The following is a 23,906-nucleotide window of genomic DNA, read 5'->3' on the forward strand; positions in this document are numbered from 1 at the left end:
CGGCATAAAAAAAACCAACTCTTCTTCTAATAAAAAAGTAGGTACTTTTTGCTTGAAAAGAGGTGTTTTTGCAGTGCAGCTGCATGTAAATAAAAGGGCATTTGTCGTGACCACTTAAAATAAGAAAGCCTGCATAATCTCATTTATAAAGTGATATACTTGACTGTCACTGTAAACCTCATTAAGAAATCTTTTAAAAAAATGTTCTCAGTGTATTTACAGATCACACAAGTCTGAATCCCTGAGGGAAAGTGGCAAGACCAGACAATCCCAGTTAATTGGCCATTAGTACCCCCATTACCATAATCTCAAATACTTAAAAATTGAAAAGCACAAGCGATTAACACAATACAGAAAGATTAACAAAAAACAGAAAGAAACCCCCCTGCGGTAGCAGTCCTTTCCCCCAAACAAGCAACAAAACAGACATCAGAAAACAGTAAAGCAGACTGCACGGGCCCACTGCCCTCCTTTTGAAATCTGGCAGGAAATTGAATCTATCTGGTGAATGGCACTTTATCCCCTCACCATTACAAGAACCCCTTTGACCCGTGCATAAGGCAAAGTGTGAGACACGCATGCTTGGTTTTGCTCACAGCCAATTACAAAGCAGCATGTCCAGAGGCGGGGATTCAAGCTGAATCGCAGAACCAGAGAGTTTCTTTCCCATCCCAAATTCTGGCCCGGTCAATTAGACAGGCTTCACGCACAGGAAATTGAACATATATCCATGGAAATGACCTTAGAACAGACAGGCCAAATAGTTGGTCAGACCTCAGGGGTAGAACCCAGTTTTGAGCTGTCTGGTCATCCCTGTAAAATTCCATCCACTTGAGATGACCTCGTTGCCCAGCCCTGGCAACGACCGGGTCTTCCCATTCCTCTGTTTAACCCGACTCTTCCATCTTCCGTGAGCAAAGCCCGGGTGAAATCCCCATGCTGAAGGCATTCAGTCAGAACCAAAGGACCTTGGAAAACTTCCTTAACTGTCTGGTGATAATACAACACCCATTATTTGTCCCAGTTTGAGTTGTATGTCTGGAGAGGGGTGGGGGGAAGTAGTCTGCGGTCATTTATGCATGGGTACTTTCACTCATGTTCAACCCCGGTCTGAATCGGTTGTTCCTTGAGTTATGCATGAGTTTTCCATCCATTAAAGATGACTTCGCGGCCAGCCCTCGCAATGTCCGGGTCTTCCCATTCCTCTGTAAACCCGACTCTTCCATCATTCCTGAGCAAAGCCCGGGTGAAATCCCTGTGCAGAAGGCAAAGTGTAGGGCACGCGTGCTTGGTTTTACTCACAGCCAATTACAAAGCAGCATGTCCAGAGGCGGGGATTCAAATACTTCCTGCTTCCTTGGAGCTCTTTCTGAGCACAAGAAAGACTTTTTAAAACCGAGGCTTGGATTTCTCCGCCCCCATCCTTTCAGATTGCTCCGTTTTTTGTTGTTCTTAAAATGCTTTTTTATGAGGCAATTGGGTTTGGGGGGGGGATATCTCTCACAGTAAGCACTACAAGTAAGCCAATTACAAAACAGCATTTAAAGGGGCAGGGACTTGATTTGTGCTTGGAGACTGCTGGTGCATAGATTCCCAACAGGAAAGTGTGGGTAAAGCGAGCAATGAACCTCAGGTAAAACTCCCGTGTATAAACGACCTTGGTGTGCGCAGGAAAAAGTGTCGGTGCCATGGCCCCCATGGGTACCACATTGGGGACCCCTGGACTAGAACCTTTAGGAAAGAAATGTTTAGCCTGAAGAGGAGAAGACTGAGAGGGGATACGATAACCATCTTCAAGTACTTGAAGGGCTGTCGTATAGAGGAGGGTGCCGAGTTGTTTTCTATTGCTCCAGAAGGACGGACCAGAACCAACGGGTTAAAATTAAATCAAAAGAGTTTTCATCTAGACATTAGGAAGAATTTTCTAACAGTTAGAGCGGTTCCTCAGTGAAACAGGCTTCTTCGGGAGGTGGTAAGCTCTCCTTCCCTGGAGGTTTTTAAGCAGAGGCTAGGTGGCCATCTGTCAGCAATGCTGACTCTATGACCTTAGGCAGATGATGAGAGGGAGGACATCTTGGCCATCTTCTGGCATGGAGTAGGGGGTCACTGGGTGTGTGTGGGGGGGGAGGTAGTTGTGAATTTCCTGCATTGTGCAGGGGGTTGGACTAGATGACCCTGGTGGTCCCTTCCAACTCTATGATTCTATGAAAAAGAGTTTCAGAAGAGAATGATAAGAAAGAGTGGACGGAAGAGGACTGAAGAGAGCAATGGAAATGGTTTCCAGGGGCTCACCCTCCTTCTAATTCATGTTGCAGGCTGTTCAGAGCCGGCCATGGGAGATGGAGTTATACAGCCCTGAAAACAGGCTTTCATAAATGGAAACGCTGATGTATTCTTAACTACACTCAAGCAAGCGTGCGGCTTTAATATCTAATTTAAAGGAGGGCTAATGATGACTATATAACTAAACAGCCCCTCATTATTGCATCCTTTTCCACCCATGGGAGAGATTTGGCAGTCCATAAAAATGTCAGTGTATCCTCTATAAAGGTAAACACACCACATGCCAGTGGACTGGTTCCAGCCTATTGATGCGCAGGAATGCAAATATATAACATGCGTATATGTTGGCGCTGATGATGTCAGTCTTCCCAAGGCCGCCACGCTCGCTCTCGGGTCTGGGTCTCAAGGCAGCAGTGACCCTTGGTCATACTGCAGGTAGGAGCTCACACAGCTGAATGTGCTGCTCTCCAACATGAAAATGTCCCTGCGTGTAGAAAACAAGTGTGCCAGGAAGCACACTTCTCGCTGATAGGCTAGTTTTCTGTGTACAGGGATGTTATTTATTTTTGTATGGAAGAGCATTTGGTCATGCAATCCCCCTTCTTTGAAGTGGTAAATCTCTCTCTCTCTCTCTCTCTCTCTCTCTCTCTCTCTCTCTCTCTCTGTGTGTGTGTGTGTGTGTGTGTGTGTGTATGTGTGTATTTGCTTGGGTGTGGGTGTGTGTGATTGAAAACCACAAAGCAAGCTTGCAACCAAGGTTGCTGTGGGGATCTTTTAAGGGAAGGGAGGCAGGGAAAGTCACTGCCAATCAAGGAGAAGGAGAATAGTTGTTTTTTATATGCCGACTTTCTCTACCACTTAGGGAAGAATCAAACTGGCTTACAATCACCTTCCCTTCCCCTCTCCCACAACAGACACCCCTGTGAGGTAGGTGAGGCTGAGAGAGCTGTGACTAGCCCAAGGTCACCCAGCTGGCTTCATGTGTAGGAAGGGGGAAACAAATCCGGTTGACCATATTAGCCTCTGCCGCTCATGTGGAGGAGTGGGGGAATCAAACCCGGTTCTCCAGATTAGAGTCCACCGCTCTAAACTACCGCTCTTAACCACCACACCACGCTGGACTGCACAGTTACCTGCCCCATTTCGGAACATCCTTGATGAGGCTATTTCAAGGTGGTTTCAGCCACATCAATAGGGTTGCCAACCTCCAGGTGGTGCCTGGAGATCTCCTGCCATTACAACTGATCTCCACCCGAAAGAGGTCGGTTCATCTGGAGAAAATGGCCGCCATGGCAATTGGGCTCTATGGCATTGAAATCCCAAGGCCATCCAGCTGGCTCCATGTGTAGGAGAGTGGGGAAACAAATCCAGTTCACCAGATTAGCCTCTGCAGCTCATGTGGAGGAGTGGGGGATCAAGAATCAGCAGTCGCTTCCTAAACTCCCTCAAAGCTACTGTGCTGCTTCACATTTTGGATATTAATAACGAAAGCGGTAATAATGCTGCATTTTATAATGGCCCCATTGAAAGCCTTATTGTGCCAGATCTCCAGCAGGAGTTTCATTTGGTGTTGTGCATGTTCAGCCTTTCTGTCTGGCCTTGTGGGAGAAAGGAAGATTTGCAAAGGGGAAGCAGGATCTTGCCGCTGCCTTCAGCGGTTCTCCAGATCAGAGTTTACTGCTCCAAACCACCACTCTTAATCACTACACCACACTGGGAAATGCGTGCATAAGTAGACCACGAGGGAAACAGCCATGCATAAAAGGCCTAGCTTAAGCCTTCAGTATTTCCTAACCCTTCCTATGTTCATAAACTTTTGCATGGACACAAGCGTGACTGTGACTTCCGTTATCCTTGTATCTGCCGCTCCATTTAGCTGATCCTGTGATCAATAATGGCCCCCTTCCGAAGGGTGGTTTGGCTAACACAGGGTCTGGCTGGTTAGAATCCTTTTTCATAATCGAAACTGGGCCTGTGACTTCCTAGCATCGGGTTGGGTGTCTGCCAGGCGTGTTCACGAGCCATATGCCCAACACATGTGGGGATGGCGCTCAGGCGTGTGGTGTGGGCAATTCATTCCGCAAAACCCTGTCCGCATCCATCTGTCATTCCATCGTCACCTCGACGCACTGGCCTCACGGTTAAGTGAAATCAGCCCCATGCCAATATAAAGACATCTTGGACCGTGTGGAAAATCTACAAAATAGTGGCAGGGATGGGTGGGGAAAGGTCGGGACTCGTAATAAGCTATTTAGAGTACAGTCCTTAGAATCCTACTTGATTCTGTTCAGTGGGCTTACTCCTAGGAAAGTGTTCTTAGTATGGCACTATTCCTTTCTATAGATTTCTCTGTATGTCCATCTAGCTGTCTAATACAACTGAGTTTATATTCCATGCTGTGCTGGAAGAAGGTAAAACAGACAAAAGGAAGTATTTCTTCACACAACACATAGCTAAATTGTGGAACTCCCTGCCCCAGGATGTGGTGATGGCTGCCAACTTGGAAGGCTTTCAGAGGGGAGTGGCCATGTTCATGGAGGAGAGGGCTATCCGTGGCTCCTAGTCAAAATGGATACTCGTCTTGATGCATACCTATTCTCTCCAGGATCAGAGGAGCAGGCCTGTTATATTGGGTGCTTTGGAACACAGGCAGAGCTGTGACTAGCCAAAGGTCACCCAGCTGGCTCCATGTGGAGGGGTGGGGAACCAACCCATTTCACCAGATTAGAGACCACCACTCCAAACCACCGCTCTTAACCACTACACCACGCTGACTCTCTGCTTTAAAGTTAATTAGCAATCTGCTGCTTGAAAAATTAACCCCCCCTTCTCCTTTTGACAGCTACAGGCATGCATTCTGCTTTTTCTAAATCACTGTACATCAGAGCACGCATGGGGAGAGCATCTAATAAGCGGCTTGTAGCAGTTTCTGTAATGCTGCTAGATGAAAATGCAGGAAAACGGTGACATCTATTGATAAAGGGTGGCAAGTTTTTTTAAAAAGTATCCAGACTTGCTTTGGGTGTCATCAGGGGTATGGCTTTAGAACTAGAGTAATATCCCTCACATTTGTCTCTTAGTACATAAGAACATGAGAAAGGCCATGCTGGATCAGACCAAGGTCAATCAAGTCCAGCAGTTTGTTCACACAGGCCAACCAGGTGCCTCTAGGAAGCCCACAAACAGGACGACTGCAGCACCATCCTGCCTGTGTTCCACAGCACCTAATATAATAGGCATGCTCCACTGATCCTGGAGAGAATAGGTATTCATCATGACTAGTATCCATTTTGACTAGTAGCCATGAATACCCCTCTCCTCCATGAACATGTCCACTCCCCTCTCATAGCCTTCCAAGTTGGCAGCCATCCCCACATCCTGGGGCAGGGAGTGCCACAATTTAACTTAATAGGTTTGCTATGAACAGAATTAGAGGGGGGAGATTGCAATTTTCCAATACTACTGGTTTATGTCTATTGCAAAATTGGGTAGCAGTCCTGAAGCCAGGGATGTAACATGAACGGGAGAGGAGATCCTGGGGTTGTAGTGGATAGCTCAGTGGAAGTGTCAACCGAATGTGCTGCAGCAGTGGGAAAAAAAAAAGACTGTCTGCCCTTGCGATAAAGGCTAGGGTTGCCGACCTCCAGCTTTCCCCCCGCTTTTTCATTTTCTCCAGGCCTCAGAGATCATTTCCCCTGTAGAAAATGGCTGCTTTGGAAGGTGACAGGGAAAAAATGCGCAAAGCACCAGAGGTTACAAGGCGTTTCTCTAATAACTTGTAGCTATTCCAAAGTTTTACAAAACAGTAGTAACAACCAAGGTTCAAATACACTGCAAAACATGCATTACAGTGCACAAATAATGAACAAACGCAAAAAGCAAAAGTGTTGGTAATATAACACAGAACTGCAACAGTTACCGGTCTTCCGGAGAGTATCCCGTTTTGATATCCTTCTTCAGACTGTAACTGTGGCTATCATCAGAAATGAAGTAATTATCCTTTATGAAACATAGGTAATATGAGACAATGAAGCCATAAATTCCATTAACACGAGCAGCAGAGACGGCTATGGGCAGAAGTGATAAAAGCCGGGTAACCTCTGGTGCTTTGCACATTTTTTTTTGTCTTCTATCAGAGGTTTCTCCCCTTCCCCCCCCCCCCGTGCTTTGGAAGGTGGACTCTATGGCATTGTATCATGCAGAGGTCCCGCCTCTCCCCAAACCCCGCCTTCCTCAGGCCCCACCCCACAAATCTCCAGGTATTTCCCAACCCAGAGCTGGCAGTCCTATCAAGGGTGCTAACTGCCTCGCCGGACATTGTCACATGCGACTGGAATTGCATCAGTTGCAGAAGGGGGATCGCATTCAACACAGTTTGCGATTTGCAAACATCGATACTTCCCGGGCTGCTGCTGGAACTCCCCCTTCTTACAACCCACGGATTATTTGTGTACATGAAGGGGGAAGTCCCACATTCCTGCCTTCTGTCAGAGGTGTGCCTTGACTTGCTGGCTATGATTATGAGATTGCTTTGCAAGTTTTAAGTAAGGTGTCGGGGGGGGGGGAGTCCCATTTTCAGAGTTTACTAGTCATCCGAGACATCCTTATCCTGTCGTAGAAATCAAGAGAGTTTCCATCTAGACATTAGGAAGAATTTTCTAACAGAGCGGTTCCTCAGTGGAACAGGCTTCCTCGGGAGGTGGTGAGCTCTCCTTCCCTGGAGGTTTTTAAGCAGAGGCCAGATGGCCATCTGTCAGCAATGCTGATTCTATGACCTTAAGCAGATGATGAGAGGGAGGGCATCTTGGCCATCTTCTGGGCATGGAGTAGGGGGTCACTAGGGGTATGGGGGGAGGTAGTTGTGAATTTCCTGCATTGTGCAGGGGGTTGGACTAGATGACCCTGGTGGTCCCTTACAACTCTTTGATCCTATGATACTATGATTCTAGAAGAACCTTAGCCATTTTGTTAACCCCTGTGAATGACAAAACAGATCCATCAATGAAATCCAAGCATTTTGGGCTTGTGCAGAGCATTTATGTATGTACGTTAGGGTTGCCAGGTCCCTCTTCACCACCAGCGGGAGGTTTTTGAGGAAGGCAGGGTTTGGGAAGGAGAGGGACTTCAATTCCATAGAGTCCAACTGCCAAAACAGCCATTTTTCTCCAGGGGAACTGATCACTATTGGCTGGAGATCAGTTGTAATAGTAGGAGATCTCCAGGTAGTACCTGGAGATTGGCAACCCTAATGTATGTGCTGGACAAGTATTTTTTTCATGTGCAGATTTGCTGGACTATCCTGAAAAAGTCTCATGAGAGCTGTCAAGGAGCTAGTCCGTTCTATTTGGGGTCTGACTGCCTGGATATCTTTGCACATCTGGTAAAGTCTGAACTAGATGAACTATAGTTGGGCATGATATATGTGACTCCTTGTACATTTCCTTTTTCTTCCTGTAGGTGTCACCACCTTCCTGTTACATACAGTCAGCAGCATTCATGCCTGTCCAAAGAAGGGGTGTGTGTAGAAAATCCTATTTTAAAACACAGTAGGAACCTGTCCGGTAGACATGATGCAGCAGCAAACTTGGGTTTGTCATCAAGTGTACCCTCATCAGGAGCTGCAGCCAACCCCAAATTCTTAAGGAGTGTACCTATATGATGCGTCTTTCCAAACACAAGTTTTTCTTACTCTTATATCTCTTGGGTTGCCAGCCACCAGCTTAGCTTCTGCGATATGACAAGATCGGGCTATAGTATTCCATTCCACACCCCTAAAATAGCCATTACCCCCCACCAAAACTAATTAACGCCCACCAAAAAAGAGCATCTTTCAGTCTCAGACCCATGGATTAAGATTTGTCCTTGTCAGTTGGTCAACTAAAATTTTATTTTATTGATCGATTTAATCTGTTAAATGGAACAGGTGGTCTACTTTAAACATTAAGTGGAATTTTGCATTGGTTTTCAGTTATAAACATGCAGCCGGCAAACCTGACCTTCCCTGTCCTCATGTGAATTTTTTTTTTCCTCCCAGGTTTTCCTGGCAGCAAAGAAGTGCACGTTTTCAACCTGACCTCCCTCACAAAGTCTGAGAACATCTTGTCGGCTCTGTTGCATTATTACGTCGGGGATCTCCAAAACGGTAGCGCCGATTGTCCTCGCCTCAAGGGCTGCTCTCGTCACGGGCCCAGGAAACCTGATCTGCAGATCGACCTCTCGCTGCTGAGTTTTCCTCTGTCGGGAAACCAGACTCGGACCTTGGGACACTATTTAATCAACATCTCCACCGCTTATCGGAACGTCCTTTCTTGGCAGTGGAAGAACATCACCCACGTCTTGAGCAAGGCCAAACAGAACAAAGAACTGCTCATTGGAGTCAAAATGGCCTCCATCGGCCGTCACTCTTGGAAGAGAATGCACCCCGCTTACGAACCCTACATCCTCGTCTATGCCAACGACTCCGCCATTTCGGAACCAGAGAGTGTCGTTTCTAGCTTGCAGGGGCACTGGACTCCTCTGCCCGCCGGAGTCCCTAAATTCGACGCCCGCTCCAAAGCTGGCCCAGCCGAACGGCGAGAAAAGCGCTCCACCAGCATCCTCCTGCCGTTGCAGAACAACGAGCTTCCGGGGGCCGAGTATCAATACAGCGAGGACGAAGGATGGGAAGAACGGAAGCATTACAAGACGCTCCAGCCGCGGCTGGCCGAGAGGGCCAAGAACAAGAAAAAGCAGAGGAAAAACAATCACCAAAAGAGCCAGACGCTCCAGTTTGATGAGCAGACCCTTAAAAAGGCGAGGAGGAAGCAGTGGAACGAGCCCCGATATTGCGCGCGCCGCTACCTCAAAGTGGATTTTGCCGATATCGGCTGGAGCGAATGGATTATTTCTCCTAAATCTTTTGATGCATATTATTGCTCAGGTGACTGCCAGTTCCCTATTCCAAAGGTACAGTATTTCTTTGTTTTAAAGTATCTATTATCTATTACCTACAGAGGACCTCCATGGCGCAGAGCAGTAAGCTGCAGTACTGCAGTCAAAAGCTCTGCTCGTGACCTGAGTTCGATCCTGACGAAAGTCGGCTTCAGGTAAACGGCTTAAGGTTGACTCAGCCTTCCATCCTTCTGAGATTGGTAAAATGAGTACCCAGCTTGCTGGGGGTAAAATGTAGACTACTGGAGAAGGCAATGGCAAACCACCTCGTAAACATAGTCCGCCTAGTAAACAGTCAGGATGTGACATCACCCCATGGGTCAGTAATGACCCGGTGCTTGCACAGGGGACTACCGTTACCTATTAATCTTACCCTGTCTCTGCCATGCAGGGGAACACTTTTTCACCACCTTTTAAGAAACTGCATGTGGTTTTTTTACAAGCCCCAATAAAATCCAGCTGGATTGTTATTAAAACTGTAGTATGCCATAAATAGGTAATTTGTTTAATGGCTGTTCTTTGAGGGCTTTTGCAAAATGAAGTATGAAGTTAGAAGTGGTTTGCTCAAAGATATAAAAATAACATTAGAGGGAGAATTACAGGAGGCTTTTTGTATAGAATCCACATATGCTATAAATTGCTTATTGGGTAATAATAATGTGCGAACCCATAGATGCCCCATTAATCATCCCTAATATCCCCTGCATGGCCATTTCCAAAAAATACAGCAGTGTCTAATGCTTTATAAAACCTGCAGCCCGTACCTAAATCTTGCCGTACTGGCAATAAGTGCTATGGATGACATACAGGAAGTCACAAGGCATGTGGGATGGGTAGGGTTGCCAACCTCTAGGTAGTAGCTTATATCCAGCCGATAGAGATCGGTTCACCTGGAGAAAATGGCCGCTTTGGCAATTGGACTCTATGGCATTGAAGTCCCTCCCCAAACCCTGCCCTCCTCAGGCTCCACCCCAAAAACCTCCAACCGGTGGCAAAGAGGGACCTGGCAACCCTAGGGATGGGAGTTGTAGTTAAAAGGGAAATTGGACAAGATTGAGTGAAAAAGCTGACTGGATCTAACCCATTGTCATAAGGAATTAAAAAGAAAACATTAGATGTGATCTTTCTGTCGGAGAGTTTTGTGTGCTGTGTTCGCCCCAGCCCAAGTTCCAGAGGCTTCAGATCCTGGGATTCACTGCTGCCTTTCTAAAGGAAATTGTAGAAGCTACATCAAAACAGTACTTTCAAGAAGAACCATAGACACATAGATGGCTAGATAGACTCCATTCCTGTAGACAATTTAGAATCACAATCCAGTGACCAGCGAATGCTAAACGCCTTGAGCATAATCTAAAGATTCAGAATGTCACAGGCTAAAGATGACGTGAAATTGTCAGGGAATTCTTGAAGTGGCAAGCTAACTACTCAAAGGCACTTGGCAGCCTTTACAAATGAACAAATATGAACACATGAAGCTGCCTCATACTTAAGCAGACCCTTGGGTCCCTCAAAGTCAGAGTTGTCTACTCAGACAGGTGGCGGCTCTCCAGGGTCTCAGGTAGAGGTTTTCCACATCACCTACTTTCCTCATCCCTTAAACTGGAGATGCTGGGGACTGAACCTGGGACCTTCTCCATGCCAAGTAGATGCTCTACCACTGAGCCATGGCCCCTCCCCAAATGTAACATGAAAACATAGAATTTCCCTCTGGTAAGCAGTATTATTTGTATCAGGCCTGAGAAATGCAAGTATTGGCATAACTACCTCCGTGGCAACCTCCAGATGGGGCCAGGAGATTTCCTACTATTACAACTCATCTCCAGATGACAGAGGTCAGTTCCCTTGGAGACAACGGCTTCTTTGGCGGGTGGACCCTCTGGAATTATACCATGCTGAGGTCCCCTCCCTCCCCAAACCCTGCTCTCCCTAGGCTCCACCCCCAAATCTCCTACCGTGGAATCCAAGAACCCTACCGATGCTTCTTGGATTCCACGAATAATTCATCCCATGGAGATTGAGAGTTTGCAAGACCCAAAAGGAAGCCAATTTGTTTGTGTTCAGTTAAGTTATTAAAACTGTCATTACATCTTGACATTAAAAAGTCCAGCTAATCCTAAAATTAATAGTCGCCGGCATCATCTTCGCCTGTAACACAAAGCATGACTCACTCCGTGAGCTTGTCTGCAAACGAGCCACCCTCGTTAGAAGTGAGAGGTCTTGGCGCCTGCGTGGCTATTGAGTTCTTAATTCTGTTAACCGTCATTCACAAGCACCTAAAGGGCTAGAGTCAAGCTGGGGTAGCATTTCTGAAGCATATTTTACATGAATTAACTTTCAGGAATCAAAACTGTAGACAGTCTTGCTCTTATCACATTGGAAGCCACACTTTTAAAATAAGCAAACACCAGGGCAAAGTGCAAGTTTCCAAAACTACTCAGATAAGGGCCAGATCAGAAAAAGGGATAGCTGCAGTCAGAGTAGGCACTGGGGAGGGGCCGTGGCTCAGTGGTAGAGCATCTGCTTGGCATGCAGAAGGCCCCAGGTTCAATCCCTGGCATCTCCAGTTAAAGGGACTAGGCAAGTAGGTAGGATTGCCGACCACCAGGTAGTAGCAGGAGATCTCCTGCTATTACAACTGATCTCCAGCAGATAGAGACCAGTTCCCCTGGAGAAAATGGCCACTTTGGCAATTGGGCTCTATGGCATTGAAGTCCCTCCCCTCCCCAAACCCCGCCCTCCTCAGGCTCCACCCCAAAAACCTTCCACCGGTGGCAAAGAGGGACCTGGCAACCCTCCAAAATAGTGATGTGAAAGGCCTCTGCCTGAGACCCTGGAGAACCGCTGCCAGTCTGAGTAGACAATACTGATTTTGATGGACCAAGGGTCTGATTCAGTAGAAGGCAGCTTCATGTGTTCATATATGTTCATATGAAACGGCAACACCTACACTCAGACAGTATGACAACCTACATTTTGTAATTATGGGAACAAGCCTTGGAAGCCCTATGGCTCATGTGCAAGACCCAATATCAAATTATGGTTTATTGCAAATCAGGATTTTCTTTTCCATTTTGGAGTTGCACATGGGCAGAGGTTGAAGCACAGAAGAGCCAGAACCTCCCAGGCTCATTCCACTCATTCCACGCTGGCTCTCGAACAATATGAGGACTTTGCATCGTGCATGAGACAGGAGTTTTGGGCCTCCCAGACACACTTCAGATTTTTTCTGTATGTGACTAAAGCAGGCAGGGAGAAGCGGCTTTGTTCTTCCCTTCCCTTCCATTTTTATTATTTTTGCGTCTGAAGCCACGGAGCTGCTATTGCCTCTGCGGTGAGACTTATGTGTAGCCACATAAGTCATTTGATTTTTACGGCGGAGGTAATAGTCTGCAGTCGGCAGGCATGAAGACATCAGGAAGACGCTGAAGCGGCTTCTCTATGCCGGCTTTCGTCGCAAACAGCAAAGAGCCAGCGTGCATCTGAGAAGCACCAAACTCCCATCCCGTGTGCGATGCAAAGCCCTTGAGTTGCTCCCCAACAAACATGAGGACTTTGTAATGTCTTGATGGATCCTCATCTCTACCCCAACACATCAGGACCTCAACAAATAAGCTTGTTTTATTTATATTATATTAATTTATTTATTTATATTAATAGCCATTTTACCTTCCCTTTCTGCATCGTAACGCCAAGGATTTAACATTATACGCACGACAAGCACCATTCTGGGTTAAGGCTGTGTCAGCACTTCCAAATTTCCACTTCATGGATTTATAAGGATTTGAAATTTGATTTAGGAAGTATCCCCAGGAGGTTCAGCACAGCCAAGGAACAATAATATATGACTGTGCATGTACGTTCACATTGGTTATATATAACATATGATATTTTAAAACAAATTCATCTGTTTGACTATATGAACACATGAAGCTGCCTTATACTGAGTCAGACCCTAGGTCTGTCAAAGTCAGTATTGTCTACTCAGACTGGCAGAGGCTCTCCAGGGTCTCAGGCAGAGGTCTTTCACATCACTTACTTGCCTAGTCCCTTTAACTGGAGATGCCGGGGATTGAACCCGAGACCTTCTGCACGCCAAGCAGATGCTCTACCACTGAGCCATGGCCCCTCCCCAGACTAGAAAGTTTGCTTTCTAGATGCACAGGAATGCACAAAAAATTGCTCCTGAGGTTTTACAATATAGCCTACATACGTCCTTTCTAATGTTGCCAACTCCAGGTTGGGACATTCCTGGAGATTTGGGGGTGGAGCCAGGAAACGATGGGATTTGGGAAGGGGAGGGGCCTCAGCAGGGTATAATGCCATAGCGTTCACCCTCCAAAGCAGCCATTTTCTCCAGGGGAACAGATCTCTGTCGCCTGGAGATCAGTTGTTAAAGCGAGGGAACTCCAGGCCCCGTCTGGAGGCTGGCACCTCCTGTCATTTCCAGTGTTTTTCTCCTGCTACACAGAAATATAGGCAAATGAAGCTTTTGCTACCATGCCAGGAAAAGCTTTGCCTGCTAATTTTCTATGTGCTGCTATTAAAGATAGACAAGCAACACAGTAAAAACAATACAACAATGCTAATTATTTACGATGAGCTACATTCCGGGTAACGTGAAAGAAAGAAACTAAACTATTTCTTTTATGTAGATTTGGTGCCTTGTGGCCTTCTGGCAGCAAAGAGCTTTTTAAGCTTTTAAAAATATCTATATACTTATTTTTATCCTACCATTTGATCTCGCGTAAGGCCTCCAAGGGCAGCTTACAATCTAAAAACAAGATTATTTGCATAAAACCACAAAACAGAGCAGATTAAAGCAGTAACATCATAGTCACCAAAACCTTCTGAAATGAAAAAAGGGTTTTCCTAGGTTTTCCGAGGCTTGCTAGGTGGCACAGCCGGGGGGGGGGGGGATAGCGATGTCACAGGATGGCCACTGCCAGCCCCTGCTGCCAGTGAGAATGCTGGCAGGGGTAGGGTTGCCAGGTACCCCAGCACCCCAGCAGGGGCAGGGGATCCCCAGGCCCCATCCCCACCACTGATCAGCCAGCCAGTAGGGAGACTTGCCGGCAGGGGCGGCAGGCCTTGGCTGGTGTCGCGGCGATGCTCTGGGATTTGGGCAGAAACTCTATGGAAGAAGCCATTTCTACCAAGGTTTTTGCCCAAATGCCAGGGTCCTGCTGCAGCGCCGGCAAGTTTGGTTAGAGTTTGGTGAAGGTGGCACCCCTGCAGAGGAGAGAGAGGAAGGTGGGGCCGAGAGACAGCAGTATGCAGCTTTAACAGACAGAAGGAAAGGGAGGGCTGTAAAATTTTAGATGGAATGAGTTGAAAGAAGAAGAAGAGTTGGTTTTTATATGCAGACTTTATCACTTAAGGAAGACTCAAACCAGCTTATAATCGCCTTGGGGCTGAGAGGGCTGTGACTAGCCCAAGGTCACCCAGCTGGCTTCATGTGGAGGAGTGGGGAAACCAACCCGGTTCACCAGATTAGCCTCCGCCGCTCATGTGGAGGAGTGGGGAATCATGCCTGGTTCTCCAAATCAGTGTCCACTGCTCCAAACCATCACTCTTAACCACTACACCAACACTACACCACATGAGGTGGTGGCGACCTTGAGAGAGGGGTTCCTTGAGTGGTCCCCTGGGGATATGGGGGCTGTTTTTAGGGGCCTGTTTCTCAAACTAAGCACATGCAGTGGTGTTGCCTCTGGAGCGTCTTGCTGCTTGCAGAAGGGAGGGACGCTAACAACAGAATGAACAAGCCAGCGTAGCAGTTTGAGGGAGCATTTTGGGGGGGTTGGCAGCAGACCATCAGCTTCTTCAACTCTGCTTTGTGCCGACACCGGAACTCCAGCCCTAATTCTGCAAGGCACAAAACATTTGAAATTCAACAAACAGAAAAGAAGAAATGGCTTAAGGGGGGAGGAGCAACTTTGGAGAGATTTGCTGACTTCGAATTCAGGCTTTGTGTATCTCCCAGATGTTACAGGATTTTTTCCCCCGTTTGCAAATGTATTTGGTATCCATCAGGCCATGGCAGAAAGCTGCTTTTTTGTGTCAATGGCTAAGAGAGCCGGGTTATCTTAGCGGGGGTCCCAATCACAAGACTGTTGACCTAGTCAATCTGTTGACAATGAATTCTAGCAGTTGCTCCAAGTCGGATTTCAGGGCGAGAACAGGATTAACGGTTACAAACAGGCAAGCAAGCTGATGAAGGTCGTTTATTCATGGGAGTTTTACCTGAAGTTCGTTGCTCGCTGGACCCACACTTTACTGTTGGTAGTCTGCACCAGCAGTCACCAAGCTTGAATCAAGTCCCTGCCCCTTTAAATGTTGCTTTGTAATTGGATTACTTTGTAGAGCTTACTGTGAGAGAAAATTCCCCCCCTCAAGACCCAATTGCTGCATTAAAAAGCATTTTAAGATTAAAAAAAAAACAGAGTAGTCTGAAAGGAAGGGGAGGAGAAATCCAAGCCTCAGTTTTAAAAAGCCTTTCTTTGGCTCAGAAAGAGCTCCCAGGAAGCAGGCAAGATTTGAATCCCCACCTCTTTACAGACTGCTTTGTAATTGGCTGCATTAGGGCTGTTGATTCGGCTGTTCCCAAACCAAAAAACAGCCGAATTTCCCCTGATTCGGCTGTTTGTAGTTCGGGAACAGCCGAAGCAAAAAACGGCAGGAAAACGCCAAATCTGAACTTCGCTGATTTGGCCGAATCGGCTTGATTTGGCCGAATCGGCGTTTTCCCACGCCGCCTTCCTGCAAGGAAAAAAAAAGCTGCTCTCCTCGAGTGCAAGGCAAGCAAACTTGCCTTCGAGGAGAGACAGCCAACCAGCAGTGGCCAATAGAAGGCCAGAACTGAGTCTTCTAGCCAATCAGAGAAGGGATTCTCCCTTTGAACTTCTCTGAATCAGCCAGAAGAAGAATAAATAATCCCTACCACGACTCGAGCCTCTTGTTCTACTTTGGATTGGACCCCGACTGCCCTGCTCCTGCTGGAAGAGAAGACATACACACAGTTTGACCCTATTTGGGGCTTTTCTTTTTAACTTTTTTCCGGGGGTGGTTCTCCCGCTCTGGTTCCCGGAGAGGGGGGAACCTATTCTGACAGGGTGGCCTCGCCTCGCCTCTGTGGGTGAGGAGTTGAGTCAGTTTTCATTGCATAAGAGGGAGGGGGCGTCCCTCCAGCTTCTTCTTCTCGATTTGGAAAACCACCTTGACCTGTGTCTGCAATACTTTTACTGGTCATTCTCAGTAATGTGTTGTGCTTTGGGGTTTGTTTGTTTGTTTTTATGGGAGGCTTCAATCACGCTGACCTGGTGCTTCTCTCTCCCCCTTTCTCCCAAAAACCGTCCGGCTCCTATTCATTCGTACAATAAAATTAAAAGTCAGCCTTACTTTTGCAAACATTTTCGGAAGACACCTCATTGCTTATTACAATAAATATTTGTGAATACAGGTATGCTCCACGTTCTCCTGAACTACTTCACCAGTGCAGGCAGGAGTGATACCATGAGAAAAAGGAGCAGGGCAGAAAATAGTCACTATGGCCATTTTTGCACTGTCTATTTTGATGCTCACTCAAAGCTCTTTTTAAAAACGTGACTTTAAAAATGCATATTCACGGTCCCGACTCAAAAGGAGAAATTCCACTCCCCCCACTCGCCTGCTCCTTTGTTCCTGTTTGCATAGTTATTAGCATATGCATAGCTAACGCGCCTCTGTTGCTTTGCATGGTTTGCAAACTCCAAAGGTCGCGTTTTGCTTTGCATGGTTTGCAAACTCCAAAGGTTGCGTTAAATGGGCTCTTTGGTAATGCAAAGCAGCTCTGCACCAGCTTCGCAGTCACTTCCGGAATGACGGTTCAGCGTGCAAAATTTTTAAAAATCTGCGGGGCAATTAAGCCTGGAACACGCTGCTAATTACCTATTCATTCCTATGGGGGATGGGGGCGACCCCTTCCAGACCTCATAACTCCGGACCCCCTGACCCAATCCTCACCAAACTTGGTGGTTCTTGAAAGGACGATCTCCTCAAGCTACCCTGAAAGTTTGGGACCTCTACCCCCAGAAATGTCCCCCCCAGAGCTGCGCGAAGCCGTGAATGGCAAATCAAAGCCACCCGAGCCCGACCCAATTTTTTTTTTTTTTTTTTTACAAAACTGACTCAACTCCTAGGCTGCATGCTTTCTGTGACAGAAACCAAGCTTGGGTGTCCCGCACTTTGCCTTATGCATGGGAATTTCACCTGGGCTGAATTCAGGGAAGAAAGAAGAATCGGGTTAACAGAGGGACGGGAAGTTCTGGGATTTGTGAGAGCTGGCAGCAAGGTCATCTCTAATGGAGGGAAAACTCATGCATAACTCTAAGGAACAAGTGAGACAGACTGGGGGCAAACGTGAGTGAAAGTAGCCATGCATAAACAACTGAAGTCTACTCAGTAATAGCAGTCTGAAGTTTACATGACAATTAACTGACACTGGTAATAATATCAGTCCAGTAGCACCTTAGACACCAACATGATTTTCAGGTGACGAGCTTTCAAGAGTCAAAGCTCTCTTCATCAGATCTGAAGATCTGAGTATGCTCACTTTATGAAAAAAGTGAGGCATATTTCAGACCTATCTCAGAAAGCATATCTAGAATCCTAAAGAGGGAGTTCTGGCTTGTGTGTTTTGTGTGTTTGTGTGTGGGGTATATGTGTGTTCCAGATTGTTTCTCTTCCTGTGAGCCTCCAGTTTAGCAGCTAATTTGTGACAGCGTTGTTTTTTTTTTAAAGTTTTGCTTTGTCTTTTTAATGCTGGATTTTTGTTTTCAGTCAGATAACTTGTTTTCCTGATTTTAGATTAGTAAACCGTGTAGGGTATTTATTTATTTTTAGCAGAAAGGCAGAGTAGATAGATGGTAGATGATAACCAATTGAAGTAAGCTGCTAAATACAAACAAACAAGCAAACCCACAAGTGTCTCCAGAGGCTTAGGGATGAACTCACTGAACATTCTCTTAATCCCTACTGAACTGAGGATAAAATCCTTTTATGCCAAATACTACCCACACTTCTGATAGTTGTGCTGCACATTTTTCTGAATTATAATTGGGAGTGCAATTCAGTCTTGCACCAAAGTTGGTTTTAGAATGAGCAAGTGTGAGAATCACCAATTCTTGGAGAAGACCACCCCTGGTATTTCTGAATGACTCACTGATTGGCAGAAGGCAAGTTCAGAACAGTAATCCAAGTAGAGATGCAAAAGGAAAGTTTCCCTGGATTGGGGTTTGCAGCAAAAAATTTTTTGGTATTATTTGGATCTGGATAAATCAGAGAAAAAAATCAGTATTCCTGATTTCCTGAATTCCAAATACCCACCCTCAGGTTTTCTATATTTTTGGCTCCATTATTCCCTATGGGGAATCTTTCCACACGGCTTGGGGGGGGTGTTTTAAATATACCCCCACACGGCTTGGGGGTGTGTGTTTTAATTATACTGCCACCAAAATTTCAAGGGAGCTGCTAGTGCCTGTCCTTTAGATAATTTCCTAATTTTGTCAGTTGTACCAAGAGGTTCTATGGTCCCCTGAACAAAGTGCCCCAGCAGTCCTCCATTGTTTCTTATGGAGGAAAAAAATGTGAGAAATGTAAAACCCAAGAATTTCCCTCATAGGAATGTTATTGCAAGCTATATCTAAGGCCAACCAATGTAAAACCGAAGAATCTGAACCTATATAAACCTCACAATCTGAAACTACGGTCATTTATTCATGGCTGTTTGCTGCGGTTTCGATGCTTTGTTGCTCCGGACCTTATTTTCGATTTTTCACAGCTGCCACGAGGCAGCCCATAAAATTTGCAGCATCACAGCAGCAACTCAAACCTGTGTTGCTACGATCTTTCCCTTTGCCTCGCCCTTTCTGCCGGAGGGTCCCATGAAAAACTCCTGGAGTCGGATTTCTTCTCCCCGCCCATCCTGGCAAATGTCTCCTCCCTCTCCTACATCTCCCCACCCACAGGGGCGGCTATTGGCCAAGGGTTCTTTTTTTGTTCCAACCAGAAGCCCGCCCCTTTTCGTGCGCTTTGCACGGCCACTAGATCCGCGCTTGAGTGCCGTACCAAATCCAAATCTCTATGGCAAGATTACAAGAAATGTGTGGCCTCCCATGCATAAATGGCCCTGGGCGCTTTGGCTGCTGCACTAATGAAGAAAGAAAAAACAAAGAGGTGGAGGTGAAGAAAAAAAAAAGGTGCGCGAGCGTAAATCACAAGGGGAGAAGTGAAAAGAACTATTCCAAAGGGGGACGAAGCAACAAGTCAGGACACACCATCAAAAAGGGGGGGGGGACTAAAAGAGAAACAAGGAAAGCGGACAGAAGCAGAAAACAGAAGTCAATGGGAAAACAAATCCAAAGCTGAAAGGGAAGGGGGGGGGGACCGTGCCGAGTCAAAGCAGAAAGGGAGACAAGGGCCGTTTACGCAGGGGAGGTTTTGCCTTGGATTTGCCGCTCTCTCTAGATGCACATTTTCCCCATCCAAATTCTCAGAACTCTGCATTGGGGGCTTATTGTTGAGTTTTGAGAATTTGGATGGGGAAAATGTGCATCCAGAGAGCGGCAAATCCAAGGCAGAACTCCCCATTCATTCGGTTGCATGAAAGTGGAGCCGAGCGGTTTGGGGTCAGATAGGACCTCCTTCCCCCTCTCTTTCGAATGCCTCCCCTCTACGGAGCTGTGATGGGCGGAGTTGTGACAGAGGTGGGGGCGGGCCTCAACAGTGAGCTTGTCGGCAGGAGGAGGGCTGAAAGGTCGGGGTAGAAAAAACCGCTGTCAAATGTTGTGGCCTTTTTCTCATGAGTAATCCAAGCTACATCGGGCTTTATGAATTAGATTCGATTCCATGAATAACCTTTTAAGTCCGGTTTTTTTTTTGCTCCGCCTCAAGAGAGCAGCAATTTTTTGAGTGAATAATTGACCAATGTAAAATCTAAGAGTCTAAACATATGTAAAATGTGAGAATCTACAAAAATCATGAACCCGACAAGGAATCTTACCTAAAGCAGCCTGGTAATCAGATACCAAGCCCCAGGAAACACAGAAACATGGGGAGGGAGAGAAAAACAACAGTTCTGGGAGCCTGCAAATGCCAGCTCCTGATATTCCCAGTGAATTCAGAATATTTCTGGAATTTTTCTGGGACCCATTTTTTGGTATACTGAAAAATCTCAAATATATTTGAGAGACCAGAAGATATATAAAAAAATACCAATAAGGTATTTACTGGTCAATAATAAAAGTTTTTAAAAGTACCAATAAGGTATATCCATCGCCTGCTGGGACCAAGATGCTGCTGGCCAGGTGGCAGCACACAACCAGGAGGGGATTCCAGTCCCTTCCCATGATACTGATGACTGGGATCATACTGAGCTCCCATGGTGCATTGGCATCTGCCAGTGCCACCCCAAGCAGTCGCTAGGGCAGGTGGGCCAGAGAACCAGCTCTACTTGCTATTCACAAGAGGATTCCTCCCTCTTCCCACCAGGTCCTTAAAGGCTGGCAAGAGAAAAATGGGTGTGTGTGTTTAACCCCAGAGTTTTAGATTATATCTACAGCATCCCCAGTGATGTAATGATGTCACTTCCAGTTTTCATCAGAAGAGACGTACACCAGTGTGACGTCAGCGCGCTTTTTCCCACACCCAGTTTTGTGTAGTGGTTAAGAGCGGTGGTTTGGAGCAGCAGACTCTGATCTGGAGAACCGGGTTCGATTCCCCACTCCTCCACAGGAAGCCAGCTGGGTGACCTTGGGCTAGTCACAGTTCTCTTTGAGCTCTCTCAGCCTCACCTACCTCACAGGGTGTCTGTTGTAGGGAAGGGAAGGTGATTGCAAGCCGGTTTGATTCTTCCATAAGTGGTAGAGAAAGTCGGCATATAAAAACCAACTCCTCCTCCTCCCCCCCTTCTTCTTTAAGAAAGCATACTCCCTCTTTCTGAAAAATGCCTTTAACTTTTTTTGAAAGGCTCAAAGATTCTGAATAAACTCTAGAAAGCCTTTCAAGGACCACCTCACCTCCATTCCCTCCTTACCGTCTGACTCTCCCTTGTGCCTTCCTGACTTCTTGGTCCCCCGCTCTCCCTCCTCTTCCTTGTTGGTTTCCATTAAACTTCCCTCTGGTAGAGAGGAAGCTTGCATTGTCAGATGCCCTGTTCCTTAACAGGCCTGCTTTCTGCTAGCTCAGTTGCTCTTGCCTCTGAGGCCATGCTGTAACATAGAGCTAATTCAGATGTACAGGAAAAGCACTGCAGGTGGAAAGCCACACACTTGAGTGCTTGCCCTGGCCTTTCCTCCCTCTCCAAAAGCTGTTTTATCTGGAAACTTAATAGACATCTTTTCCCCCAGAAAGTAATTCCCCCCCCCCCGCACTGTAGCTGTTTTCTGATCACTATCCTGCGCCGCCAGATATAATGCATATATGCGTATATATTCAGACTCAAGTAGACAGCTTAGTTTAAGTAGGATAACAGACTGTTTTGAATCATGTAGCTCAAAGGTAGCATTTTAAAGTTCCTTCAGAGAATGACAATAAGAAAGTAAAAATAAACAGGAGTCTTGCACTTTAAAGAAAACATTTTTTTAAATTTTAATTTAGGCTCTCATGGTTTAGAGACCACTTCATCAGGTGCATGAGATGGTCCTCTCCTGACAGATATATATCTAATTCCAAACCAAGATACAGAAAGTGGATTAATAAATCTGCAAAATGGAGCTATGGACAGACGGGGGGGATTTTTCTACAGACCTGATGAAAGTCCCAAGTTGCATAACAATCTAAAATCTAAAAAATAAAAAAATGCAGATAAACAGATAAAAGGAAGTATTTCTTCACACAACACATAATTCAGTTGTGGAACTCCCTGCCCCAGGATGTGGTGATGGCTGCCAACTTGGAAGGCTTTAAGAGGGGAGTTGGACATATTCATGGAGGATAGGGCTATTCATGGATTTGCCACAAGAGAAAGAGAAGAGTGCTCAACCGGAAACAAGGTTCATGTTTGTCATGAGAGAGAAAAAAAACATCCCAACACCAGTTGGTTCATGTTCATGGAGGATAGGGGTATCGATGGGTATTAGTCAAAATGGATACTAGTCATGATGCCTACCTATTCTCTCCAGGATCAGAGGAGCATGCCTATTATATTAGGTACTCTGGAACACAGGCAGGACAATGCTGCTGCAGTCATCTTGCTTGTGGGCTTCCAAGAGGCACCTGGTTGGCCACTGTGTTAACAGACTGCTGGACTTGATGGACCTTGGTCTGATCTAGCATGGCCTTTCTTATGTTCTTAATTTTCTGAGGGAGAAGTCACCAGAGGAAGGGAAGGAAGGAATGCTGAAGACCAGGGGTTGAATAAATGTGTCTGGCAGTTGGGAAGAGTGAAGGAAGCAGGAAATGGGGAGAGGCTATGGGGGCTTCCAGGGAAGGGAACGAGGAAATAGTGGGGGAGGGGATACAGGGGAAAATGTGATGGCCCCTGCAAGTCACAATTTCACACACAAGTTCACAAGATTGGAAGAGACCACAAGGGCCATCCAGTCCAACCCGCTGCCATCCAGTCCACAATCAAAGTCCTTGCATGGGCCCCACTTCTATATGCATACGTAACACACACAAGGTTATGATGAACAAAAGCGACAAGCAGCAAATTCAGTGGGCCGTAAATTGCAGGAAAGTACAGGAAACCAGTTCCACACATACTGGGGGCTTCTTCAATCCAAGCACACCTTTTAGACTTCTCTTCCCTCCTTCCCTGACGGATGCTCCAAAAATGACATTTGTATCAGCTGCTCATGGCAAGGCAGAATGAGCTGATAACAGTCCTTTTCGTTTCTTTTTTGGTCACCTACATCACTGCGGTGGTTGGTTTCGGTTCTCTTCGTTTTCACTGCTGTCACTGATGAATCTTTCATGGCATTCCTATGTCTTACAACTTACGCATCACCTGTACATGGCGGAGATCCAAATAACAAGGAGAAATTCATTATTTTATGGGAATCGTTGGGTGCAAGGAAAGAAAAACCGGGTTTGTTTCTTTCCAAGGAGAAATGAAAGCCAAATGGGGCTGTTTGAATTGAACAGGGTAGCTTTTGAAGTCTGCTCTTATCGAGTAGAAAAGAGTGAGCTGTGGCTCATGAAAGTTCATACACTGCCAGAAATTTTGTTTGTCTTTGAGGTGCTACTGAACTCTTGCTCTTTTCTACAGCGACAGACAGACTAACACGGCTACCCATCGTGCATGGTGTCGTGGTTAAGAGCGGTGGTTTGGAGCGGTGGACTCTGATCTGGAGAACCGGGTTTGATTCCCCACTCCTCCGCATGAGCGGCGGAGGCTAATCTGGTGAGCCAGGTTGGTTTCCCCGCTCCTACACACGAAGCCAGCTGGGTGACCTTGGGCTAGTCACAGCTCTCTTAGAGCTCTCTCAGTCCCACCTACCTCACAGGGTGTCTGTTGTGGGGAGGGAAAGGGAAGGTGATTGTAAGCAGGTTTGATTCTTCCTAAAGTGGTAGAGAAAGTCGGCATATAAAAACCACTTCTCCTCCTCCTCCTCCTCCTCTTCTTCTGATGTGAAAGACCTCTGGAGAGCTCCTGCCAGTCTGAGCAGACAATACTAACCTTGGTGGACCAGTGGCCTGGTTCAGTATAGGGCAGC

At 46.4% G+C, this 23,906-nt stretch overlaps 1 protein-coding gene across 1 annotated transcript in view; it reads left to right on the forward strand.

Annotated features, from left to right (window-relative positions):
• The window catches only part of BMP3 (bone morphogenetic protein 3), a 41,720-nt gene that overhangs the window by 14,549 nt on the left and 3,265 nt on the right, over positions 1-23,906 (forward strand). The window contains exon 3 of the mRNA XM_056855793.1: positions 8,318-9,228. Within this exon, the coding sequence (XP_056711771.1) occupies positions 8,318-9,228 (911 nt within the window). The remainder of the gene's footprint in view (positions 1-8,317; positions 9,229-23,906) is intronic.

Source organism: Euleptes europaea, chromosome 9 (genome assembly GCF_029931775.1).
Source record: "Euleptes europaea isolate rEulEur1 chromosome 9, rEulEur1.hap1, whole genome shotgun sequence".
Taxonomy (NCBI): Eukaryota; Metazoa; Chordata; class Lepidosauria; order Squamata; family Sphaerodactylidae; genus Euleptes; species Euleptes europaea.